At 46.1% G+C, this 26,441-nt stretch overlaps 2 protein-coding genes across 2 annotated transcripts; one reads left to right on the top strand and one right to left on the bottom strand.

Moving 5' to 3' along the window:
- Positions 1-7,970: 7,970 nt before the first annotated feature.
- On the bottom strand, positions 7,971-8,939 carry LOC142068949 (olfactory receptor 10A7-like). Its single transcript, XM_075119067.1, has one exon. The coding sequence runs from the start codon at positions 8,937-8,939 to the stop codon at positions 7,971-7,973; it is 969 nt and encodes a 322-aa protein (XP_074975168.1).
- Positions 8,940-25,458: 16,519 nt separating this feature from the next.
- LOC125621474 (olfactory receptor 8I2) lies at positions 25,459-26,441 on the top strand. The gene is made up of 2 exons (XM_048818324.2): positions 25,459-25,738; positions 26,023-26,441. Exons 1-2 carry the CDS (start codon positions 25,459-25,461, stop codon positions 26,439-26,441), a joined length of 699 nt encoding a protein of 232 aa, XP_048674281.2.

Genomic DNA, 26,441 nt, shown 5'->3' with positions numbered 1-26,441 from the left:
ATTTCCAGAGGGGTGCATCCCTTCCTTGGAAATTTTTTAGGAGTCTGCAATGAATAAAGGTTGAAAGTCACTTCACTATAACCAAAGTATGGGGAGGAACACTGCGGAATCACAGAGCAACCGTGTGGCTGAGGGGAAAGTTTGTGCCCTTCCATACCATTGCGTTCAGCAAAACTCAAACTTCAGGTAAGGAAAAAGCCTGTGTCACCTTAACTCTGCCCTCAGTGCGTGCTTCCCTGCCCCCATGACCATAATACACACGCTGCCTCTCTGCCTTGTCACGGCAATGGACGGGTATATCTACAGCTGCCTGGCCCTCAGTGCTGAGCCAGGCCCTGTAAAATGTAACCAGACTTTTACAACTATGATGCTTCTCGGGGTGCCCAGGGCTGGGAGTCACCTTGTTACCCCCTGCCTCCAGCACGAGGGAGTCCTGCCTGTGCTGGCTGAGTGAGAGCTCCTGACACAACTGGCCGCTCAGACGCTCTCCTTTGGTCTCCACCGGCCCTGCAGCCTCACGGTCGATGCACCCCAGCTCCTGAGTCCCTCCAAAGTGTCCCCTTCTGGCATCCACCCCGATCGCTGGGTTCCTTAGTTTCACCTTACCGCCCCCGGTCCTCTGTCACACAGCACTTGAGTTCAGTCACAGTAAAACAAAAGGGAATTTATTTAAGAAAGAACAGAGATTCACACAGAAACAAGAGTGAATGACAGAAGCAAATGGCTACATACAAAACAAAATCATAAAGCACAAACTAGGGCCTAAGCTTACTAATGGTCACCTTTCCTATCTAATAAAGTAGATTCTCACCCCAAAGTTCAGTCTGTCACAGGGATTGCTGGCCCCACGGAGCTAGGACCTGGTCTTTCAAAAAGCACTCCTGCTCGGCCAGGTACCTCCTCAGTGAACGAGTGCAGGTTCTTTCTCCTGTCTTTTCTCTTTATTCCCAGACAGGGCCGTCCCCTTGCTGTCATTTTGTCTTTTTTGCTTCCACGGGGTTCTGATGTTTATAGTGTCTTTGGCTTTCCGTTGATTGTTCTGGATTGGTAGACAATTGAGCAATACATTACGTAAAAGATGAGCCAGGGAGGGATGACAACTCCCTCCCAGTTAAATGGGCCATCACCGAGACACGATTCCCTGCTGACTAATTCTTACTCCAAGACTATAAGGGCAAAACTTTTTAGTATAGCTACATTATTCCCTATATGTGCACCTCGCAATAATTGAGTATCGGTATGTTACAAGCTTTCAGTAGACACCTTGGATGCTACCCTTTATGGATAAACACGTTGAAAAAGATGTATTAGTTGTAGTGAGTTTGTCAGGTCTGAGACAGGAGTTGCTTGTAAACAGCAAACTCTTTGCCAGTTGGCACCAAGGGGCCCCTGTGTCACAACAACCCCTTCGCTGTTGCATGAATGATACCAACTAACCCTATACTTTCCCTACCCGTCATTAAAGCCACAGACCACTCTCACATCCTATCTCACTGCTGTCAATACCCGTTCCAATACAGAATCATTTAGGTCAGTGGTTTTCAAGCTTTTTTTCATTTGCAGACCTCTAAAAATTTTGAATGGAGGTGCAATCCCATTTGGAAACCTTAGACATAGTGTGCAATCCCAGGTTGAAAACCACTGATTTAGGTTGTGTCAATAGCAGGGCACTGGGGTCATCTTGCCCCGAGCAGTGAGGACCTCTCAAGGTTCCTTCCCACCCCGCATTTCTGTGATTCACACAGGAACTTAGAGTGGAGCAACTCCAAGCTTGTCAGCGGCAAGGACATCCTTGTGGTTCACAATGCCTGAGATAGGTACTCAGGCTCCCTGGACAATGAATGGGGAGCAACAGGGCTAAGACTGGGAGTCACAAAAGCCAGCATGCTCTGCAGGCAGGTGCCTAAGGTAGCCCCTGGGAGATGCTAAGCACAGGAGTGTGTCCCAAACCCGCCCCCTTACAAAGTTCAGCACCTAAATCCTGGCTGGAGGGAGGTGCATCCTTCTGATCGGGGCTCTCAGCCCCTCTCTTTGAATCAGACGCAGCTGCCCCGTAACTCTGAGCCTCAGGGGGTACAGCACTCCCCCAGCACATGGGAGACCCTGGATCCAGTCCCCCTGCTCTAAAGGCGTATTCATTATTTAAAGTCAATCAATTATAACCCTACTTGGAGCATAGCTTTTAGAAGGAGACTCCAGCCTTCCTGTAAAATCTCCAGATGATGGCAACTCCACCACATCCCTTGGTAAATGGTTCAGAGTTGCTCCAAGACAGGGGTAGGCAACGTGTCTGTACACGGAGACAAGTGTCTGTAGTAAAAATTGTGATGTCCATGACAATTTGAATCTGGTTTGAAGGACTGAAAGACATAACCCTTCCTGCAATGTCTGTCACTAAGTCCAGTAATTTTGTCAAGTGTCCGTCGCACAACATGGTGGTGCTGACCTGTGCTCCAAGAACGATTTGGGGATCTGGAAAACCAACCTTACAGTGAAAGACTCAAGAACCTCAAACTATGTAACTGAACAGGGAGAAGGTGAGCAAAGCTTCCACAAAGAGTTGACTAGAAGTACCTACAGGGAGGGTGTTGATGGTTGCCAGGGACTCTTCAGTCTCCTAGACAAAGGCGAAATGAGAGCCAATGGCTGGCAGCAGAAGGGAGACAAATTTGGGCTAGAAAGAAGGGGCATATTTTTAACAGTGAGGGCAATTGGCCATTGGAACAGTTTGTCCAGGGCTGTAGTGGATTCTGGGTCATTTGCAGTCTTTAAATCAGGGCTGGATGCGTCCTTCTAAAAGATCCTCTCTAGCTCCGGGACAAGCCAGGGGTGTTGCCAGGGGTGGGCTCGGGCTAGAGGGGGTTCACCCCCTGCCAGATCTGAGTGAGCCTCCCGCTCGGTGAGAGCCCGCTGGCTGCCCAGCAGGAGGACGTGCAGGGAGAGTCCCCGTGGCCCGGTGTGGTGCCGCGGGCAGAGTCCATCCTGAGCATGCCCAGCGTGCCAGGCCTGTCCCCGGTGTGAGGAGTAAGATGGAGGGAGGGGAGGGGAGGGGAGGGGGAAGGGGCTGCAGGGGAGGGAGGGAGACAGACACAGCCAGCTGCTGCCATCGGCACTGCCACACGGCTGCCTGTGCTCCCAGCCCCCCACCGCCCTTCCCTTTCCCCTCCAAACCCCCATCATAGACCCCCCAATTAATCCATTCCCACAGTGCCCCCCAACCCTCTCCCATAGCCCCCCAACCAACCCTCTGCCATAGACCCCCCAATACCCTCCTGCAGTTCCCAGCCAACACCCCCACCACAGACCCCCATATAACCCCCAACCCTCCCCACAGCTCCTGTTTAAATCCATCCAACCCCTTTTACCCCATCCCCAAATAAACACATCCACGCACCCCTGGAGAAACCCAAACCCCACAAAACCTCCTTCTGCCACATCCCCCACCCACCACACTACACCAACCCCCTTCTCCCCACATATATCCACCTCATGGCACACCCCTCCAACTACACACCCCCAGAAAACATCACCCTGACAGCACCCCCTCACCCCACCCAGACCTCCCCCCGCCGCTGCTCATCATCCCCCCAGCCCCATTCCCTAATAAACCCACCTCTGAAAACCGTCCCTACGCCCCCATCCCCCACCATCCTCAAACCACTTCCCTCCCCACACCTCCCTCTGTCTTCACCCCAGCCCCTCCTGCCACTGCTCCAGCACCCCGACTCCCCCCAGGGCCCTTTTGTGGCCCCCAACACCCAGGTCCATCTACCCTACCCATCAGCCCGAATGCCCCCAGCTCCTGGCTACACCAACCCCCCTCTCCCTTCTTCAGTCGCTCCGGTCCCCTGGGGCTCACCCCGGAACCCCCCACAGGGCCGCTCACCCATTTTACCCTGGCACCAGCATCCTACCTTCACCATATGAGGGGACGGGGACCTTTTCCCCCTCCTTAGCCCTCCCCTTCCTTGTCCCCTTGGGGTGGTCGGAGGTCTGAGCCCCACTCATTGGAATGAGCCGCCCAGCAAATCTGAGAGTGGGGAGAGCCAACAGGCCAGAGCAGGGCGCCGGGCCCAGCCCCACAGCACGCTGCTGTGGGGTGAGCGTGGGGCAGGCTGGCTCTCCAACCTCCCTCCCCTCCTTGCTGGGGCCTCATCTCCGCACCAGCCTGGGATAGAGACAGCGACCCCGACACCGGAGAGTGGGGCCTGGCCATTTCCCTGAGCTCCCCCAAAGGGTATCTTCACCAGCCCCCTAGGGCGATGGGCCTGAGGGGGGAATCGCTGGCTGGAAAGCTCCAGCCTCTGCTATGCGGGAGATGTGACTAAAATGATCAGAATGGATTTTTTTCACCTTAAAATCTATGTATCTAGGAGCTCCTCTCCCCCAGGGAACAGCGGGTTAACGGGGAACTGTGAGTCTTGCAGGGTGGAGAGGAGGTGTGTGCGCATGGGCGGGGCGGGGATTGTGAGTCTGGGCCCCTCTCTCTTTCCTCAGCTGAGTAGAAAGGAGCACAGTGCAAACCACCTCCAAAGGTTTTGACAGAAAACTGAAAACAACGGAACATTTTTTTGAGAGAGAGAGAGAGCGAGAGAGAGAGGAAAAAAAAGGTGGGTGAGGTGTTACCTTTGATTGGTCCAACTTCTGTTGGTGGGAGAGACAAGCTTTCATGCTTACACAGAACTCTTCTTCAGTCTGGGAAATGTACTCGGTGTCACAGCTAAGTACAAGGTGGAACAGATAGTTTATCATAAATAGTTCAAACACATTTCAGGGGACCATTCAAGTTGAAATGTCCCATTTAGTCGGGGATTGGTCCTGCTTTGAGCAGGGGGTTGGACTAGATGACCTCCTGAGGTCCCTTTCAACCCTGAGATTCTATGATTCTATGATTAACACCTGTCAGGGTTCCTTCCCCACTCTGAACTCTGGGGTACAGATGTGGGGACCCACATGCAAGACCCCCTAAGCTTATTTTTACCAGCTTAGGTTAAAATCTTTCCCAAGGCACAAATTCCACCTTGTCCTTGAACAGTATGCTGCCACCACCAAGTGATTTAGACAAAGAATCAGGGAAAGGACCACTTGGAGTTTCTGTTCCCCCCAAGATATCCCCCCAAGCCCTTACACCCCCTTTCCTGAGGAGGCTTGAGAACAATATCCAAACCAATTGGTACAAAGTGAACACAGACCCAAATCCCTGGATCTTTGGACACTGAAAAAAAATCAGTTCTTAAAAGAAGAATTTTATTTTTTTTAAAAAAAGGTAAAAATCCGCTCTGTAAAATCAGGTTGGAAGATAACTTTACAGGGTAACAAAAGGTGAACAAAACACAGAGGAACCCCCTTGAGCCTTAGTTTCAAAGTTACAACAAAACAGGGATAAACCTCCCTCCAGCAAAGGGAAAATTCACAAGTTGAGAGACTGGTTCAGAGTGGTTTGGAGGACATGGATTGAAGTCCGGTCCCTCTTAGTCCTAAGAGCGAAGGAACACAGAAACAAAGAACAAAAAACAAAGGCCCCCACCCCCCCAGATTTGAAAGTATCTTTTGTCCCCATTGGTTCCTTTCGTCAAGTGCCAACCAGATTCCTCCTTACAGGTAAGGAGGAATTTTAGGCTATCCTTAGGGTTATGACACACACACCCCCAGTCATGAGAGGAAGGGTGGGAAATGCAGCTGTGTGTGGGGGGGGAGAGGATTAGTTGGTTACAGTTTGTTGTAATAAGCCATAAATCTAGTGTCTCTATTCAGTTAATGATTTTTAGTGTCTTGCAAAATTATGAATTTAAGTTCCCAGACTCATCTTTTGACAGGGTTGTGCAGATTTCTTTTGAGAATGAGGACCGAGAGGTCAGATGTAGAGTGATCGCTTTGTGAAAAGTATCATTAAACAATTACAATCCACACTCGATGGGGATCACATTCTGAAAGAAATCTTTCCTGAACCCCCACTTCTGGCTTTCAAACAACCCCCCATCCTTTCCAACTTCACCATCAGAAGCAAGTTCCCCACAGATCAGGACACACCAACTCAAAGCCGCATCAGACCCTGCCAGAACAACAGATGCAAAAGCAGCGGACATATCTCCTCTGCTACAATGAGCAATACTTCCCCCAACACACCTTTCAAGATCCATGGGTCCTATCTGTGCCTATCATGACATGTGGTGTACCTCATCCAGTGAATCAAATGCCCAGACAACAGCTATGTGGGTGAAACCAGACAATCTGCTCTCAAATGAACTGACACAGAAAAATGATAAAAGACAAACACTGTATCACCTTTGGGTGAACACTTTTCACCAAGAGATCACTCTATAGCTGTCCCTTGAAATATGTTAACTACTTATGTTAAACAATCTGTTCCACCTTGTATTTAGTTGACACACTGAGTACATTTCCAAGTCCTGAAGAAGAGCTCTTCTGTCTAAGCTTGAGTCTCTCACCAGCAGAAGATGGTCCAATAAAAGATATTACCTCACCCGCCTTGTGTGATGGGATCCCCGGGTACAACCTGGAGCTGTGGGACCGCTGTGTCCCCTTAACTCTCCAGCCTGGGCTGTCTCTCACAATACTATGCCCGTGACAAGCAGCAAACCCCTCCAGGTGCTGTGATTACTCAGCCATCAGCTTGTGGAGACCCACACCCAGTTAAATTGCATGAATGTTTTCCAAGCCAGTCATGAATTATACAGAGAGAGGCACCAGTCAATCACCCCAGCCTTGCACCCTAGAAACATACCGTCTTACACTTCTCAAGACTCCCTTGGACAGTGCAAGCACATTAATTAGTTGGCCACACCAACAAATGAAAGTAGATGTGCAACAGCCCTTGTGAAGCTGAGCTGAGATTCCCCAAGCATTTCAACCAAAACCACACAGTTTTAGGTAAAATATAAAACCGATTTATTAACTACAGAAAGATAGATTTTAAGTGATTATAAGAAGCAGGCATAGAGATCAGAGTTGGTTACATAAGAAATACAAATAAATTTGCAGTCTAAATTCTACAAATGAAGCAACATTTGAATCAAACAGTTTCTCACCCTAATAGATGTTACAGGCAGCTCACAGTTCTCTATACACAGGCTGGAATCCTTTCCCAGCCTGGGACCAATCTTCCCCAGTTCAAAGTCTTTGTCTTCCAGACGATCTTCCAGGTGTTGAGATGGTGGAGGAGAGAGGCCAAGTGGTGATGTCATTGACCCTCATTATACTTTCTCTCCAGGTGCTAGAAAGATCTTTGCTGTGAGGCGGGGGTCGGGCAGTACCCATTGTGTACCTGCCCTCTGAGGAGTTTCTGGGAGAGTGGATTCTTCTTGATGGGCCATCAACTCCTGTCTGGCCAGCGATGGGTGCCCCTTTGTTGTTACTGAAAGGCCAGCTGTGGCCATCTCCCAACCTCACTATATTTCAGTAACACATTTAGCAATACTTCATAACATCACATACAATGATAGTACCCACAATTCAACAGGATAGTAATGTTCAGCAGATCCAGACTTCTCAAATGATCCCTCTCAAGGCATACTTGTACCAAACACAGCATCCTTCTATCCCAGTGGTGAATAGGGGGGCCCAGGGTGCTATTTTGAGGTACAGAGAGTCACAGCTTGTCTTTGTAATATTCTGGGACCAACACAGCCACAACAACAGTGCATGACTTTTTTTTTTATTTTTATTTTTTACAGTTTCCATCTGAAGGTTTTCAGATGTCAGTTGCCAAAAAGAAAATTTTTTTTCATTTTTCAGGTTTCAGTTATTTTGATGAAAAGTCAAAATCTTCTCTCCCCTCCTCCCCCTGCAAAATTCCAACCATCTGTATCACTCTTAAATTTATATGTATATGTGTGTGTGTGTGTGCAAGCACACACATCTCTTGTACACTGCATTTCTGTATCAGGGCCCACTTAGACCCTCCTTCTTTCACAATAGAAACCAGATTGATTGATCCTCATTTCATTCAACTAGTCTGACTTCTGTGTGAGGGCCAGACATTTCCTGACAGCTTTTCTCAGGGCCTCCTTGACCTCTCTGTTTCTCAGGCTGTAGATGAGGGGATTGGCCAGGGGAGTCAGGACTGTGTAGCAGACAGAGAACACTTTGTTCAGGGCTCTCAGGTTGCTGGATTTCGGTAGCGTGTAGACAATCATTATGGTCCCATAGAAAAGTGTTACTACGATGAGGTGAGAGAAGCAAGTGGAAAAGGCCTTTTGCCTCCCGGTGGTGGAAGGGATTCTCAGCATGGTGCTAATGATACAAATATAGGATGTCAAGGTTAATAGAAATGGGGAAACTGCATCTGGGAAGGAAAATATATAAAGAACCAGCATCATCTGGCTGGTGTCACTGCAGGAGAGCTTTAGCATTGGGGTGAGATCACAAAAGAAATGGTCCATTACATTGGGGCCACAGAAAATTAATTGTGACATAAAACACATCACTATTGTACAAGGTAGAAATCCACTTATCCAACACCCAGCTGCTAGCTGGAGGCACAACTTGCCATTCATACAGGTTCCATAGTGCAGTGGTTTGCATATGGCTAAATACCGATCATAAGACATCACTGCCGGGAGATAACACTCTGTGGTTGCTAGAAAACAAAAGAAAAAAAACTGTGTCATGCAGCCCCCCACAGAAATGGTTCTGTCCCCAGTCAGGAGACTGGCCAGCATCCTCGGCAGGAAGGCAGACGTGTAGCAGGTCTCCAGGCAGGACAAGTTCCCCAGGAAGAAGTACATGGGGGTGTGAAGGTGCTGATCAGTCACAACTAGAGCAATGATGAGGAAGTTCCCTGCCATTGTCCCAATATAGATCACTAGGAAAACCAGAAAGAGAAGGATCTGCAGTTCAGGGAGATCCCCAAACCCCAGGAGGATGAATTCTGTCACATCTGTTTGATTTTCTGCATCTCCTTTCTCCATGAGCTGCATCCTGTGATCGTGAAAAAGTAATGAACATCGAAAGATTTGGCTGGACCATGAAATTAGATAGATTTCCATCTTTTGATCCCATAAGAGTTTCCACTGCAAACTGAGAGCTGGATTTATATTCTCTCACAACAGAGAAACTTCTTCACTTCAGAGAGATTCCCCACACACCCCAAAGAGCTGTCACCCAGTTAACTTGCCCTTCTTCTGCCCCATACCCCAACTTTTTTCATTAATTGATTCTTAGATTTAAGACCAAAAGGGACCATTTGGGGATGGAGGCTGGCACAACTGATTAAAAGAGCTTTAAACTAGAAACTTGGGGGAGATGCTCATGTAATATCCATGCCTGATTCTAAGATTGAGAGGGTGGAAAATCAAGTCAGAAAGGATACAGCAATGGAGAAAGGAGCCACAGTGGGTTGGAGAATGGACATTCAGAGGAAGGATAGTGCTGATACCAGTCAGATAGGTGACACTGGAAGAAGAATAACTGTACCCGATCAGGCAAGGAATGTGGGCGAAGCCAAGCAGCAACAGATAAGATGTTTGTACACCAACGCAAGGAGCCTGGGTGACAAAATGGATTAACTAGAACTACTGGTACTGGAAGTGAAACCAGATATTATAGGGATAACAGAAACATGGTAGAATAATAATCATGACTAGAGTACAGGTATTGATGGGTATGTGCTGTTCAGGAAAGACAGAAATAAAGGCAAAGGTGGTGGAGCAGCATTGTATATTAATGATGAGGTAGACTAAAGAAATTAGAAGTGATGGAATCGATAAGACAGAGTCTGTTTCGGCTAAAATCACTTCGGGGAAGAAAGCTTCTGGAGGTTCTCCCAGGATAATCTTGGAGTCTGCTAGAGACCACCAGGATCCAATATGGATAGAGACCTCTTGTTAATGTTTGTAATGAAACAAATACTACTGTGAATTGTGTGATTAAGGGAGACTTTGATTTCCCACATATAGATTGGGGGACAAGTGCTACAAAAAGTAATTTTCCCTCTGCTGATACTCACACCTTCCTGTCAACTGTTGGAAATGGGCCACCTTGATTGCATTGGCCTTGTTGGCATGACAACAGTAATTTTTCTTCCCTTGGTATTCACCCCTTCTTGTCAACTATTGAGAATAGGCCACTTCCACCTTAATTGAATTGGCTTGTTAGCACTGACCCCCCACTTGGTAAGGCAACTCCTATCTTTTCATGTGCTAGAATATATATTCTGCTTACTGTATTTTTCACTCCATGCATCTGATGAAGTGGGTTTTAGCCCATGAAAGCTTATGCCCAAATAAATGTGTTAGTCTCTAAGATGCCACAGGGACTCCTCATTGTTTTTGCTGATACAGAGTAACATGGCTACCACTCTGAAACTAATAATAGTAGTGCCCAGGTTTTCCTGGATGTGATTGCTGACAGATTTCTTCCCCAAATAGTTGCTGAACCAAGAAGAGGTGATGCCATTTGAGATTTGGTATGAATGAGCAATGAGGACCTCATAGAAGAACTGGTTGTAGGGGACAACCTTGGTTCGAGTGATCATGAGCTAACTGAGTTTCAACTAAATGGAAGGATAAACAAAACTCGATCTGCAACTAGGGTGTTTGATTTCAAAAGGGCTAACTTAAAAAAAATTAATGGAATTATTTGGGAAGTGGACTGGCGCGAAGAACTTCAGGATCTTAATGTGGAGGAGGCTTGGAATTACTTGGTAGAAGTAGCAGAAGCTATCTGAAGCCAGCATCCGAAGCAAGGGGAAAAAATTCATAAGGAAGGGTTGCAGACCAGCCCAGACGAGCAAGCTTCTCAAACAGGTGATTAAGAGAAAGCAGAAAGCCTGCAAGGAATGGAAGATGGGATGGTTCAGCAAAGAAAGCTACCTCATGGAGGTCAGAATGTGTTGGAATAAACTGAACATGCCAAAAGGCAAGCAGAGTTGGACTTTGCAAAGGAAATTAAGACCAATAGTAAAAGGTTCTATAGCCATATAAATAAGAAGAAAACAAGGAAAGAATAAATGGGACCACTAAACACTGAGGGTGGAGATAAAAGATAATCTAGGCATGGCCTAACACCTAAACAAATACTTTGCCTCAGTTTTTAATGAGGCTAATGAAGAGCTTAGGGGTAGTGGCAGGGTGGCGAATGGGAACGAGGATATGGAAGTCGAAATTACCACGTCCAAGGTGGAAGCTAAACTCAAACAGTTTAATGGGACTAAATCGGGGCCCCTGGATAATCTCCATCCAAGAATATTAAGGGAATTGGCACATGAAATTGCAAGCCCAATAGCAAGGATTTAATGAACCTGTAAACTTGGGGATCATATCCTAGGATTGGAGAATTGCAGATATACTGCCTATATTTAAAAAAGGGGGGGAAAGTGAGCCAGGAAACTACAGATTTGTTAATTTGGTCTCAATTGTATGCAAGGTCTTAGAACAAATTTTGAAAGAGAAAGTACTTAAGGACATAGAGGTAAACAGTAATTGGGATAAAATAAACGTGGTTTTACAAAAGGTAAATTGTGCCAGACCAACCTGATTACTTTCTTTGAGAAGATAACTGATTTTCTAGACAAAGGAATTGCAGTAGATTTAACCTACCTGGATTTCAGTAAAGCATTTGATACAGTTCCACATGGGAAATTATTAGTTAAACTGGAGAAGATCGGGATTAATATGAGAATTGAAAGGTGAAGAAGGAACTGGTTAAAGGGGAGACTACAATGGGTCATACTGAAAGGTGAACTGTCAGGCTGGAGGGAGGTTACTAGTGGAGTTCATCCAGGATCGGTCTTGGGACCAATCTTATTAAACATTTTTATTCCTGACCTTGGCACAAAAAGTGGGAGTGTGCTCATAAAATTTGCGGATGACACAAAGTTGGGAGGTATTGCCAATGCGGAGGAAGACCAGAATATCAAATAAGAAGATCTGGATGACCTTGAAAACTGGAGTACTCGAAATGGGATGAAATTTAATAGTGCACAGTGCAAGGTCATGCATTTAGGAACTAACAACAAGAATTTTTGCTGTAAACTGGGGACGTATCAGTTGGAAGCGACAGAGGAGGAGAAAGACCTGGGTGTATTGGTTGATCACAGGAGGACCATGAGCTGCTAATGTGATGCGGCCGTGAAAAAGACTAATGCAGTCCTAGGATGCATCAGGTGAGGTATTTCCAGTAGAGAGAGGGAAGTGGTAGTACCATCATACAAGGCACTGGTGAGACCTTATCAGGAATACTGTGTGCAGTTCTGGTCTCCCATGTTTAAGAAAGATGAATTCAAGTTGGAACAGGTGCAGAGATGGGCTACTAGGATGATCCAAGGCATAGAGAACCTATCTTATGAGAGGAGACTCAAAGAGCTTAGCTTGTTTAGCCTAACCAAAAGAACGCTGAGAGGAGATATGATTGCTCTCTACAAATACATTAGAGGGATAAACACCAAGGAGGGAGAGGAGTTATTTAAATTAAGTGCCAATGTGGACACAAGAACAAATGGATACAAACTGGCCATCAACAAGATTATGCTTGCAATTAGATTAAGGTTTCTAACTATCACAAGAGTGAAGTTCTGGAACAGCCTTCCAAAGGGAGCAGTGGTGGCAAAAAACCTAACTGGCTTCAAGACTGAGCTTGACAAGTTTGTGGAGGGAATGGTATGATGAGATTGACTACAATAGCATGTAGCCGATCTGCAACTGATAGCAGCAAATATCTCCAGTGGCTGGTGATGGGGCACGAGATGGAGAGGGCTCTGAGTTACTACAGAGAATTCTTTCACAGGTATCTGCTTGGTGGGTTTAGCCCACATGCTCAGGATCTAACTGATTGCTATATTTGGGATCGGGAACGAATTTTTCCTCAGGTCAGATTGGCAGAGACCCTGAGGGGGTTTCGCTTTCCTCTGCAGCACGGGGCACAGGTCACTTGCCAGATTAAACTAGTGTAAATGGTGGATCGCATCAGCCCTTGCCCCGCAGCATCATGCTGGGAGCTGAAGATGAGTTACTTGTCCACTGTAGTCTGAGCTCCAGCTTAACAATGTGATGGGGGCGAGGGTCAGACACATGAGCTTCCCCAGAGAAGGGCAAGAATGAGATTGCACCAGGTCAGTGCCTGCGATGAGGGAGTGACAATGACCAACAGCACTGATGGGAAAGTGACTCTGCCAATGGCCGTGCCCAAGGCACAGATGAAACCACCCCTTGGAGTAGATGCATACTCAGATTCCTCTCATTCATATCCCATTAGTGACTAGTCCAGAAACACTGAAACTGCTTATAATGAATTGCCAGCTATTATTGATTAATGTTAAATATTAATTATTGACTGAGTGACTATCCAAGGTCATACAAAGAGGCTGCGCCTGATCAGAGAAGAGCCCCCAGGTCTTCTAAGTCACAGGCTGGTGCCCTAACCGCTGTAGTACCCATCCTCTGGAAAAAAATTACGGTAGAGCAGTAAATGCTTGGGCAAAGTTTCCTAATGTGTAAGGAATCCAGTCTCCATTCAGTTCATTTCTAATGTACACCCTTTTTCGGTGGGGTGCTCAATACTGCCCAAGAAATGCTGAGGGCCCTCAAGTCCCACAGAAATGCAGAGAGGAAATACTCAGCATGAGACATAAAGCATCTGAGGATGGGGCTGGGATGGTGCACAGGTATCTGCCTCCCAGAAAAGTCTGGAGAGGCAGCTGATAAGTAGCTGAGAATCTGAAGGCCAAGGTCCCTGAGAAAACAATGATTTGTCAGGGAGAGAGAGATGGGGACAGCCAGCCAGCGAGCAAGAGGATGAGGGGAGGATATACAGAGGGATGTGTAAGGGCAGAGATGATAGCTGGGTCTCTGTTCTGATTCATCATTTTTTCTAGTTGTGAACCACAAAGAAAGCAACTCTGAAGTCCTTACTCTGGCAGAGCTCCCAGCGTGTGAGGACACTGTCCAAGGGGGGTGTCTCAGAGCAAGGACTGCATATGAACAAGGACCTGAGGATTTGCCCCGAGGCTAGTGACACTTACCTTCAAACCTTCGCATGAAGCAGTTAGCTCCCCATCACCAGTGACTAGGTCTGGTGTTAGTCAGCCTTCTTGTCCCAGTTTGTGGGCAGACACCTGCCTGTGGCTGCTGGGATCGGCATCTCTCGCTGCCTGGGTTGATTGTTGGCATCACACAAACCCTTAATGTGTCCTGCTCTGGATTCTTGCAGTATTTATCAGGGAAAGCAGCCAGCCCCTGGCCCTTGCCGCTGCTGTTGGGATGTCCCTTGGGACTGCTGCCGGTGATCCTCTGGGTTCCCTCCATAGGAGAATTGATGCTGTGTTACTTTTTAAAACAGCATAACCTCACAAGAATGGCCACTCTGGGTCAAACTAATGGTCCATCTAGCCCAGTGTCCTGTCTCTGGCAGTGGCCGGTGTCAGATGCTTCAGAGGGAATGAACAGAACAGGGAAATTATTGACTGATCCATCCCCTGTCATCCAGTCCCTGCTTCTGACAGTCAGAGGTTTAGGAACACCAAGAGCATGGGGTTGTGTCCCTGACCATCTTGGCTAACAGCTATGGACAGACCTGTCCTCCATAAACTGATCTAATTCTTTTTTGAACCCAGTTATACTTTTGGCCTTCACAGCATCCCCTGGCAATGAGTTCTACAGCTTGACTGTGCGTTGTGTGAAGAAGAACTTCCGTATGTGTGTGTTAAACCTGCTGCCTATTAATTTCATTGGGTGGCCCCTGGTTCTTGTTTTATGTGAAGGGATAAATAACACTTCCTTACTCACTTCCTCCACACCAGTCATAATTTTATAGACCTCTCTCCTATCCCCCCTTAGTCGTCTCTTTTCCAAGCTGAACAGTCCCAGTCTTTATAATCTCTCTTCATACGGAAGCTGTTCCATGCCCTTCATCATTTTTGTTGCCCTTCTCTGCACCTTTTCCAATTCCAATATTTCTTTTTTGAGAGGGGGCGACCACATCTGCACGCAGTATTCAAGGTGTGGGCGTACCATGGATTTATAGAGAGGCAGTAAGATATTTACTGGCTTATTATCTACCATTTTCCTAAAGGTTCCTAACGTCGTTTGCTTTTTTGACTGCCGCTGCACATGGAGCAGATGTTTTCAGGGAACTACCCACAATGATTCCAAGATCTTTCTTCAGTGGTACCAGCTAATTTAGACCCCATCACTTTGTATTCATCATTGGGATTATGTCTTCCAGTGTGCATTGCTTTGCACTTATCAATATTAATTTCATCTGCCATTTTGTTGTCCAGTCACCCTGTTTTATGAGATCTCCTTTGCTACTCATGCTCTCTCTGTCTGTCCCTCACCTTCTCACTTCCTGTCTTTCTCTCTCTTTCTCTCTCTCTCTGAGAACTCATTGTTTTTTCAGGGACCTTGCCCTTCAGTTTCTCAACTACTTATCAGCTGCTTCTCCAGACTTCTCTGGGGGCAGATTCCTATGCACCTTCTTAGCTTTGGACTTAACTTTCTTGAGTAACTTTCTCTCATCTGCAAATGTTGCCGTTTCACTATTTACCCCTTTTCCCGGATCATTTATTAATATGTTGAGCAACACTGGTCCCAGTACAGATCTTTGGGAGGTGCCATAATTTACATCTCCCCATTGTGAAAATTGACTTTTATTCCTACCCGTTGTTTCCTATCTTTTTAACCAATTACTGATCCATGGGAGGACCTTCCCTCTTATCCCCTCTCTGCTTGCTTTGTTTGAGAGCCTTTGGTGAGGGACCTTGTCAAAACCTTTCTGACAGTCCAAGTACACTATATCCACTGGATCACCCTTTTCCACATGTTTGTTGACACCCGCAAAGAATTCTAATAGATTGCGGGGGCATGATTTCCCTTTACAAAAGCTGTGTTGGTTCTTCCCCCAACACGTTGTGTTCATCTGTGTGTCTGATCATTCTGTTCTTGACTATAGTTTCAACCAATTTGCCTGGTACTGAAGTTAGGCTTCCCAGCCTGTAATTGCCAGGATTGCCTCTGAAGCCTTTTTTAAAAATCGGTGTTACATTAGTTACCCTCCATTCATCTGGTACAGAGATTGATTTAAGTGCTAGGTTACATACCACAGTTACTAGTTCTGCAATTTCATATAAGTTCCTTCAGAATTCCTGGGTGAATACCATCTGGTGCTGATGACTTATTACTGTTTAATTTATCAATTTGTTCCAAAACCTCCTCTATTAACATCTCAATCTGGGAGAGTTCCTCAGATTTGTCACCTAAAAAGAATAGCATAGGTGTGGGAAGCTCCCACACACCTTCTGCAGTAAAGACTGATGCAAAGAATTTGTTTAGCTTCTCCGCAATGGCCTTGTTTTCCTTGAGTGCTCCTTTCTCACCTTGATTGTCCAGTGGCCCCACTGACTGTTTGTCAGGCTTCCTGCTTCTGATGTACTTAAAAAAATTGCTTTTAGTTTTTGTGTCCTTAGCTAGTTGTTCTTCAGATTCTTTCTTAGCCTCACTTACTTATACTTCTGTGCTTGACTTGCCAGAGTTTATGCTCTTTTCTATTTTCCTCAGTAGTATTTGACTTCCAATTTGTAAAAAGATATCTTTTTGTCTCTAACTGCCTTTTTTACTTTGCTGATAGCCATTTTTCTGGTTTTCTTTACTTTTTTTTTGAGGGGGGCATAAATTTAGTTTGAGCCTCTATTATGGTGTTTTTAAATAATCTCCATGCAGTTTGCAGGCATTTCACCCTTGTGACTGTTCCTTTTAATTTCATTTAACTAGCCTCCTCATTTTTGTGTAGTTCTCCTTTTTTGAGGTTAAATGCTACTGTGGGGGTTTTCCCCTACAAGGATGTTTATATTTAATTACATTATGGTCACTGTTACTGAGCAGTTCATCTATATTTACCCACCTGGACCAGATCTTGTGCTCCACTTGGGACTAAATCAAGAATTGCCTCTTCCCTTGTAGAAAGAAAAGGAGTACTTGTGGCACCTTAGAGACTAACAAATTTATTTGAGCATAAGCTTTTGTGAGCTACAGCTCACTTCACTGGATACATGCAGTGGAAAATACAGTGGGGAGATTTTATATACACAGAGAACATGAAACAATGGGTGTTACCATACACACTGTAACAACAGTGATCAGGTAAGGTGAGCTATTACCAGCAGGAGAGCGGGGAGGGAGGGGTAACCTTTTGTAGTGATAATCAAGGTGGGCCATTTCCAGCAGTTGACAAGAACGTGTGAGGAACAGTGCTGGGGGGGGGGGGAATAAACATGGGGAAATAGTTTTATTTTGTGTAATGACCCATCCACTCCCAGGCTCTATTCAAGCCTAAGTTAATTGTATCCAGTTTGCAAATTAATTCCAATTCAGCACTGTCTCTTTGGAGTCTGTTTTTGAAGTTTTTTTGTTGAAGAATTGCCACTTTTAGGTCTGTAATCGAGTGACCAGAGAGATTGAAGTGTTCTCCGACTGGTTTTTGAACGTTATAATTCTTGACATCTGATTCGTGTCCATTTATTCTTTTACGTAGAGACTGTCCAGTTTGGCCAATGTACATGGCAGAGGGGCATTGCTGGCACATGATGGCATATATCACGTTGGTAGATGTGCAGGTGAACGAGCCTCTGATAGTGTGGCTGATGTGATTAGGCCTTATGATGGTGTCCCCTGAATAGATATGTTTGTTTTTCTTAGCTAATAAATCCTTAGGTAGTTTACTATAGGATTGGCTACAAGAATATCTTTGGTGTAATATCTAAAGTGCAGTTGGCCTGGGGTAAGTGACTGGTCCTTTGGGACTAAGAATAACCTTAATATTGTGATTTTTGGTGTAAGGGGCCATCTATTGCAAAGGCAGGCTCACCTGGATAGCAAGACAGACAGGAGTGCCCAAGGGGACTGTCTGTGACTCCATGTTAAGATTGTTGTAGTTCTTAAGGAGTTCCCACTTGATACTTGGTTGGTGAAATCTAAGTCTAGAACTCACAGCCAATGTGGGGGTTGTGCCCTGCTTCTGAACTGTCTGCCCTGAGGTTGGTACCGGTGCTCTTCAGCCACTCCAGACAGCCTGACAGCTTGTCATAAATATAAAGGGAAGGGTAAACCCCTTTAAAATCCCTCCTGGCCAGAGGAAAAATCCTCTCACCTGCAAAGGGTTAAGAAGCTAAAGGTAACCTCGCTGGCACCTGACCAAAATGACCAATGAGGAGGCAAGATACTTTCAAAAGCTGGGAGGAGGGAGAGAAACAAAGCGTCTCTGTCTGTCTATATGCTGTTTTTGCCGGGGATAGACCAGGAATGGAGTCTTAGAACTTTTAGTAAGTAATCTAGCTAAGTATGTGTTAGATTATGATTTCTTTAAACAGCTGAGAAAACAGTTGTGCTTAATAGAATGACTATTCCTGTCTGTGTGTCTTTTTTGTAACTTAAGGTTTTGCCTAGAGGGATTCTCTATGTTTTGAATCTAATTACCCTGTAAGGTATCTCCCATCCTGATTTTACAGAGAGGATTTCTTTACTTCTATTTACTTCTATTTCTATTAAAAGTCTTCTTGTAAGAAAACTGAATGTTTTTTCATTGTTCTCAGATCCAAGGGTTTGGGTCTGCGGTCACCAATGCAAATTGGTGAGGACTTTTACCAAACCTTTCCCGGGAAGTGGGGTGCAAGGGTTGGGAGGATTTGGGGAGGAGAGACGTGTCCAAACTACGTTTCCCAGTAAACCCAGTTAAAGTTTGGTGGTGGCAGTGAAAAAGTCCAAGGACAAAGGATACAATTAATTTGTACCTTGGGGAAGTTTTCACCTAAGCTGGTAAAAGTAAGCTTAGGAGGTTTTCATGCAGGTCCCCACATCTGTACCCTAGAGTTCAGAGTGGGGGAGGAACCTTCACACAGCTCTTCTTCCCCTGTCATCAGGGATGGCATGAGTGAGCCAGGTGGTCTTGAAAAGTGTGACAATACTCTCCCCTGTCTTCAGCAACTCAGGGGCTGGAAAAAGGTGTGAAGTGGCCGTCACACTTTACAAGTGTGGTATTCTGCTGGGGGAGTGGGATCAGTATTTGAACATAGGGCCAGGGCAGAGAGTGCCTGCCCACTGCAGTGACATGGTAGAGTGGGAGTGTGTGGTGTGGGTATTTTGGGGTTTCATACAAATAGGGCAGTGTTAAGGTTGCGTGGGCATTTATGTTCTCTCTGTATTTCCTGGTTCTCAGAAGTCAGACTTTTGCTGAACTCAGCCTTTGGGAAGGGCCCTAGCTATCACCGGGCACCTTAACTCTGCATTAACAAAGGTTTTTTGTGACTTTTTATTTCCTAGTTTTTTAAACAGAAGGAGCAATGTTTGTTGGCAGGAGTTACTAGCTGTTTAGACAGCTGTCGTTCTCACCTAGGTTTGCAGTTGATGTGCTACTGTGGCTCGGTAATAATCAAAAGACCTAGTTTTTATATTGTGCTTTTCATCAGCAGATCGCCAAGAGCTTGACATCATTATCCCCATTTTACAGATGGGAAACTGAGGGACAGAGAGGTGAGGTGAGTTGCCCATGTCCATCCAACAGGCCAGTCGCAGAGCTGGGAATAGTCTCAATCCAGTGGTTTCTCCACTGGGCCACACAGTTGCTCTGTGATTCCACAGTGCTCCTCCCCACTCCTCGGCATGTTTTGTTGTAGTTTCCTCCTTGCCCTACCCTTGGTGCACATGGAGAACAATGGATCATCACCCTCTTTCTAACAACCTGGTACAGCTCTGAAGCCTGTTATCACAGCCCCCCCCCCCCCACCCTTCACTTCTCTAGGCTAAACAGGCCCAATTTTTTCTACCTTTCCTCACAGGTCAGGTTTTCTAAAGCTCTTTATCATTTTTGTTGCTCTCCTCTGGACTGTGTCTAATTTTTCCACATCCCTCTTAAAGTGCAGCGCCCAGAACTGGACACACTACTCCAGCTGAGGCCTCACCAGTGCCGAATAGAGCAGAAAAATTATCTCCCAGGTCTTACATACAACACTCCTGTTAATTCATCCCGGAATAGGCAATCTAGCCCAGACAGTCAGCAAAGAATAACTTCTACGGGCCAAATCCAAAGGAACTCATTTTTCTCTAACTCAGGACATGTCTACACTACAAAATTAAGTCGACCTAACTGACATCGGCATACAGCCGCCGCAGTAATTACATCACTTGTGCGTGTTTGCACTTTGCTCCTTGTGTCGGCGGTGCATGATCTCACCAGCAGCATGTGCATGGATTGCACCGTCAGTGTGGGGCATTGCGGAAGGCTCCTGAAAGCCAGTAACAGTTGACATAAGCAATGCAGTGTTTACATTGACACTAACTACATCGACCTTGACTCTATGCCGTTTGTGGAGGTGGGGTTATTAAGTCGGCGTAGCGGGGCAGTTACATTGGCGGGAATGAAATTGAAGTGTAAACGCCTCAATAGTTAGGTCAATGTAAAATGCCTTGCATCGACCGAGCTCTGTAGTGTAGACCAGGCCTCAGTCGTCAATGGCCTTTGTGTTTACACTGTCTTAACAAGCACCATAGCACTGAATTCCCTCCTGAGGGCACTTTCAAAAGGATCATTAGCAGCAGCCTCAGAGAAGATCCCAACAGCTGCCTGAGCCAGCGTGAGGCTGCTTTCCCCTATAAACCCTGGAAGGCTCCAGAGCAGGAGGCATGGAGGTCCCTTGTAATATACACGGGTGTGTGCATCAAGAAAGAAATCAAGAGCCAGCCCAGTGCAGCAGTAGAAGGTAGATGTCTTTGCAGAGCAAATGAGGGCTTGTCCATATGGGGCGCTTGTGCACAACAGCGGGGTGTTAATTCTAAAGTGTCCCAATGTGTCGTGCACAAAGGACCTTTCAGAGGGCGCCAGCAAGAGTCTACATGAGACCGTTCACGAGCCACACGTTGGTGCCCTTTAGAAATCCCATTGCTCTTGAGTGCACTTCCCCACCCTGTAGACAAGCTCTGAGAGCAGGAGACACGGAGGGGAGCAGCATGGAAGTGGAAACCGGATCCTGATCCCCACACCTACTTGGCATCGACAGAGAGGTCGCCACTTCTTGCTGAGGATTAAAGGTAAATCTGAACTTCCTGGGGTTTGTCCACACAGGGAGTTAGTGCGTGGCAAGCTGAGGTGGAAATCTACCATGCTGTAGGTTGCTGTGCAGTAAGGGGCTGCGTGGACCCCGCTATCAAGCACTAAAAGTCCCCTAGTGGCCTTTGAGCACTGTTTGAAATGGGGGTAGGTCAATGTGCACTTGGGAACGTTTCGTGCACTGGAGCAGGGTCCACACAGCGTGTTAGTACGTGGCAGGCTAGTGCGCTGTAGACTCACCCCCCAGTTTGCCATGATCTGACTCTCCATTTAGACAAGCCCTTAGTCAGATCCTGGGGATCTCACGTAGGGAGGAAACGGTGCCGTAGTGGGAAGGAGCACAGATGGGGTGCTCTCTCAGGCGCACACCGCAGCTGTGCATATCCTGCTCCCTCTCACTTCCTACTCTGCCCCTGATATGCCTCAGCCCTGCCCCCAACAGGGCCGAGCTGCGACACTGCAGAGCGTGGCTGGGAGCATTGAGTTCCAGCTGTTCTGTTGCACCAGGGGTGCTGCACGAAATCCAGGCCCAGACACTCTCACTCTTCAGCTGGGCTGCAGAGTGCAGCAGGGGTAGTGTGTGTCTCAGGGCACCGGGGAGGGAAGGAAAGGGAGAGGGGTCTGTGTGTGGCTGTTCAGGGCGTTCCCTTTGTGCACAGGGCAGGGCACTGGGCAGAGGCAGTTTCCCAGCTGCGCTGCTGGTCAGTGTCGCGCTCTCAGTGTCTCAGGCACTCGCATGAGGAGTGCGTGCTCACGCCCCGCTCTGCTGGCTCTGGCATGCAGGCTCCTGAGCTGCACCTGCCGTCTCAGAGCTGGGGGAGGAGAGCGTCTCTTCTTTTCCCATTTACTGCACGAGGCTGGGAACGGAGCAGAGGGTGAGAAGAGAAGCAGATGCATGGATGGGCAGAGTTTAATGGGACTGGGAATTTCAAGGGAGTCAGGTGACCAAATCCCCTTGATTTTCTACTGTGCCTAATTTCTTTAGGTCCCTTTGAATATCCCAGCCTCAGAAAAGGCTCGGAGAGTTTAATTTAAAGAGGAGATGAACAAGGTGGGACATGCGGGATGTTAAGGACTAATGAATGGGACAGAGAAACTCCATTAGGTGCACCTCCAAATCAAGAGTCACCCAATCAACTTAACAGGCAACACCTTTAACACTCAGACACAAAACCATTTTCTTTTTACACAATGTGTATTTGTCTCCTGGAACTCACTGTCATAAGAGATCTTTTTTGTAATTCAGGAAATTGAATAATGTGGTGAGCTATAGCTATGGATAGATTTGGATAGGGGGCTAACCTGGGATGTTGGACACCTGGGTTCAATTCTCTGCTCTCCTGCAGGCTCCCTGGGGGGGCCTTTGGGGGAATTGCTTACGGCCAGATTTTTAAAGGTGTTGAGGCACCAAACGATGTAGATGGACACCAGGTGGAATGCTGAAAAACATCTAAGCAGGTTAGGCACCTAACTCCCTTTGGCTTCAATGAGAGTTAGGCACTGAGCCTGATTAAGGACTTTGTAAAATCTCACTGGGCACTGATCTGCATTTTTAGGCACTAAGTACTTTATCAAACCTGGCCCTCTGGGCCTCAGCTCTCCATCTGTACAATGGCCACAAAAACCTTTTCCAATCTCACTGTGGTGTTGTGAGGATAAATATATTAAGGACTGTGAGGTGCTCAAATACAACGGTTTTGCTCAGTCTGTAACCAACACACTTCCATTGTTCTCGGTGCATGGGAATTTTCACTGAGTGAAGGCTGATTAAGGACTGAAGACCATGCAGTGTACTACTAGGAAAACACTTGAAATACAAAGGCTCTATCTCTTTGTCTGTCTCTCTCTCTTTCTTTTGGTTTCTGAGCATTTCCCATTCTATCCTGTTCCAGACAGGGTGTTTCAGTGTTTCTTTGATTGCCTGCCTTTAAGTCCTCTCTATGAAATTTTGCTCTTGCTTTTCAGCCCACTGTTGTTTTCCAAGCCCCTTTTTATGCTGTGGATGAGATATAGTGACTGGGTGAGTAATGTGTCCCATGTAGTAAGCAAAATCAGCTGCTCCATAATTCCATAAGGAAAATCAATCCTTGTGCTTAGGTGGCTCATGGCCAGGCTGTGGCTTGATACACCTTCTCTAATTGCCTCGGTACTGTGGACACACTCCGCCAACTACATGCACTTAGAGCATTTGTGTGGGGACACACACAGTCGCCTGTATAAAAACGCCTTCTACAAAACCGACTTTGAGAAATTCCACCTAATTTCGTAGTGTAGACAAGGCCTTGGTTAACTGATAACTTGGACACATTTTAGCTGACTTGGTGTTTCAGTGATCGTTTGAGTGAAATTGGTTACAGTGATACACTACTGATCTAGTGTATTACTAATTTGTCTCTTTATTTCTCTAACATTGGAATGCAGAGGGTTTTTTTATATTGTCTTTTCGGATGTGTTACATTTCTTATGATAAATAGAGCTTCTGGAAAATTTCTTCTCAAAACTGTTTTTTTTTTTTTTGGTTTGTTTTTTTATGGAAAATTAGGTTTTCAAATTAAATGAGAATTTTTCATGAAAAGTGTCTGCTTTCCCTGGAAAATGGCATGTTTTCATTAAAAAAAAAATTGGCCAAAACCCAAAAACTTTTCAGCCAAAATCTGAAAAATATTGGGTCAAAAATCAAAAGCTTTCAGCTTCTGTTGGAAAATTTTCAGTTTTCAGCCACAACATTTTGATTGTCAATTTTTTTCAGAAAAAGTCAAACATTTCTGTGAAGGAAAAAAAATCCGTCAGCTCTAATGTTAAATAGGGGTGTTTCACACATCTCCCTCTATCTGTCTGATGTCTCTCTGTGCCTGTCTGTCTCTCTCTCTTTGCCTGTATCTTTCCCTCTCTCTCTATGGCATCGGTGGTGTATTGAAAACTGCATTAAAATTATATGCTCTCACTTTAAACTCTCAAGGGTTCTCCTGGTCCTGCTTGCAGACCAGGGGCTCTGTAGGGAAGCATGAGATCAGTGTCTTTCAGCAGTCAGTCTGGAAAGAGCCAGCCTAGAGCAATGCTGGGTGAGTTGGGTCTCTCTGCCCTAGGGAGCAGCCTGCTTTTTCTCTCTCAGGTTTTGGTTCTTGTGCATTAGGGTTTTGGATTTTATGCAATAAAGTCATGTTCCATTGCAACCTTCCAGAGACAGTATTTGATGTTTTAATCTAACTTCCCTGTTTGTATGCTGTGAGCATAACAGTACCCAGGGCAATTCCCATAGCTTTTATCTCCCATCTCCCAGCCCTTTAGACAGGGCTTGCATGCCTTTCTGTCTCCCTGACAACTCGCCTCTTTCACATGGACGCTCACTCCTTTCCGCAGTTGTTTTCAAAATGTCCTTCTGGATTTTCCCATAAAGTGGAAGTTCTGTGCATGTTCCTGACCCTGTAGCTGCTAGTTGTCTTCAGCAGAGCCTTTCCTCCACTGATCGGAGTGTCAGCTGATTGCTCTCAGCAGCTGTCGGGAGGCATTGAGCACTGCATCATCTCTTTGCAGTGTTCTTCCAGATTACAAGGTAGATCAACCACACCTACTCCTCTGTCTATCCCACTTAAGGAATTTGGACCCCCAATTCCCATTAAAATAATAACATATATTCAGTGCAGCAAGTCAGTTATTTAAAAATAAAATACATAGCATGTAGAATGTACATGTCCTCAGAATTTACAGCTCCTAGTTCTGACCTCACCTGGGCAGCTGTAAAATGGGAGGATCTCTGGCAGAAGTTAATATTGCAAAAAACAGTTTGTGAGATCAGAATTAGACCTCGTGGATTTATTCATGTGAGGAAAGGCTGCAAGATCGTTATTGTTAAAGCAATTCCTTTACTATCTCTTAGCTCTGCTGACCTTTTTAGTGTGGTCTAAAACTTCCCAGTGGCTAGCATCCTTTGAGGAACAGCAGATCCTTTGAGGCTCTGCATAGCTTGAATTAAGGTCCTGGTTCAGCAAAGCCCTCAGGCCCAGATTGTTGAAGCTATTTGGGGTTGCTGAGCTCAGTGTGGCAACAATGCCTGACTGATTGAGGAGCCTAAATTCCATGTTCAAAAGGGATATAGGCATGGAGGAGTCTAAATCCCATTGGCTGTCAATAGAAGGTAAACTCCTCGGTGCCTAAATCTGGGAAAAAGTGAGTTAGGCTTGGACATTGCGATGCTGAGTGCCGCAGCACCTAAATAGCTTTAAAAATCTGGCCTTAAGGCACCTATGTTGCCTAAATACTGTTGAAAATCCCATGAGGCATCTATCTGCAACTTTGGGTGCCTAAATGCCTCTGGATATTTGTCCTTCTGCCCTTTCTTAAGGTGATGGGATGTTTGTGCCTTTGAAAGTCCCACCTCTGAGTTTTAGTATTTTTATTTGTTCCTAGATGCACCTCATAGAGAAAGCAGAAGAGGACAATCGAACGGTCATCACAGAATTCATCCTCCTGGGATTTGGGAATCTCCCTGAACTGCAGATCCTTCTGTTCCTGGTTTTCCTAGTGATCTACATTGTGACCACGTCTGGAAACATCCTAATCATTGCGCTAGTTGTGGCTGATCAGCACCTTCACACCCCCATGTACTTCTTCCTGGGGAACTTGTCCTGCCTGGAGACCTGCTACACCTCTGCCATCCTGCCTAGGATGCTGGCCAGTCTCCTGACTGGAGACAGAACCATTTCTGTCAGTGGCTGTTTTGCACAGTTGTATTGCTTTGATTTTTTGGCAGCTACAGAATGTTATCTCCTAGCAGCAATGTCTTATGATCGATATTTAGCGATATGCAAACCCTGCATTATGCAGCCCTGATGAACAGCAGGTTGTGCCTCCAGCTAGCAGGGGGGTCTTGGATAAGCGGATTCCTAACTTGTGTAATAATGATGTGTTTTATGTCACAATTAACATTCTGTGGCCCCAGTGAAATTGACCATTTCTTTTGTGATTTTTCTCCAATGCTAAAACTCTCCTGCAGTGACACGAGCACGATCACACTGGTTAGTTTCATACTCACCTCCCTAGACTTGCCTCGCCCATTTCTATTAACTGTGACATCCTATGTTTGTATCATTGCTACTATCCTGAGAATCCCTTCCACCACCGGGAGGCAAAAGGCCTTTTCCACCTGCTCCTCTCACCTCATTGTGGTTACAGTTTTCTATGGGACCCTAATAACTGTGTATCTGCTACCAAAAACCAACAAACAGATAGCCCTGAACAAAGTGTACTCTGTCTTCTACACAGTCCTGATTCCCCTGGTCAACCCCCTCATCTACAGCCTGCGAAACAAAGAGATGAAGGAGGCCCTGAGGAAAAGTCATCAGTTAATATATGTTGCTCAAATGAATTCAGATGGAGTCACTGATCTGTGA

Source organism: Caretta caretta, chromosome 14 (genome assembly GCF_965140235.1).
Source record: "Caretta caretta isolate rCarCar2 chromosome 14, rCarCar1.hap1, whole genome shotgun sequence".
Classification (NCBI taxonomy): domain Eukaryota; kingdom Metazoa; phylum Chordata; order Testudines; family Cheloniidae; genus Caretta; species Caretta caretta.
This window is presented reverse-complemented; position numbering and strand designations above follow the sequence as displayed.

What these genes read in the sequence shown, in the direction of transcription:
- LOC142068949 (XM_075119067.1), bottom strand. Translation starts at nt 8,939, where the DNA reads ATGCAGCTCATGGAGAAAGGAGATGCAGAAAATCAAACAGATGTGACA.
- LOC125621474 (XM_048818324.2), top strand. Translation starts at nt 25,459, where the DNA reads ATGCACCTCATAGAGAAAGCAGAAGAGGACAATCGAACGGTCATCACA. An exon ending in GCTGGCCAGTCTCCTGACTG is followed by an intron (nt 25,739 to 26,022) that starts GAGACAGAACCA and finishes GTGATTTTTCTC; the next exon opens with CAATGCTAAAACTCTCCTGC.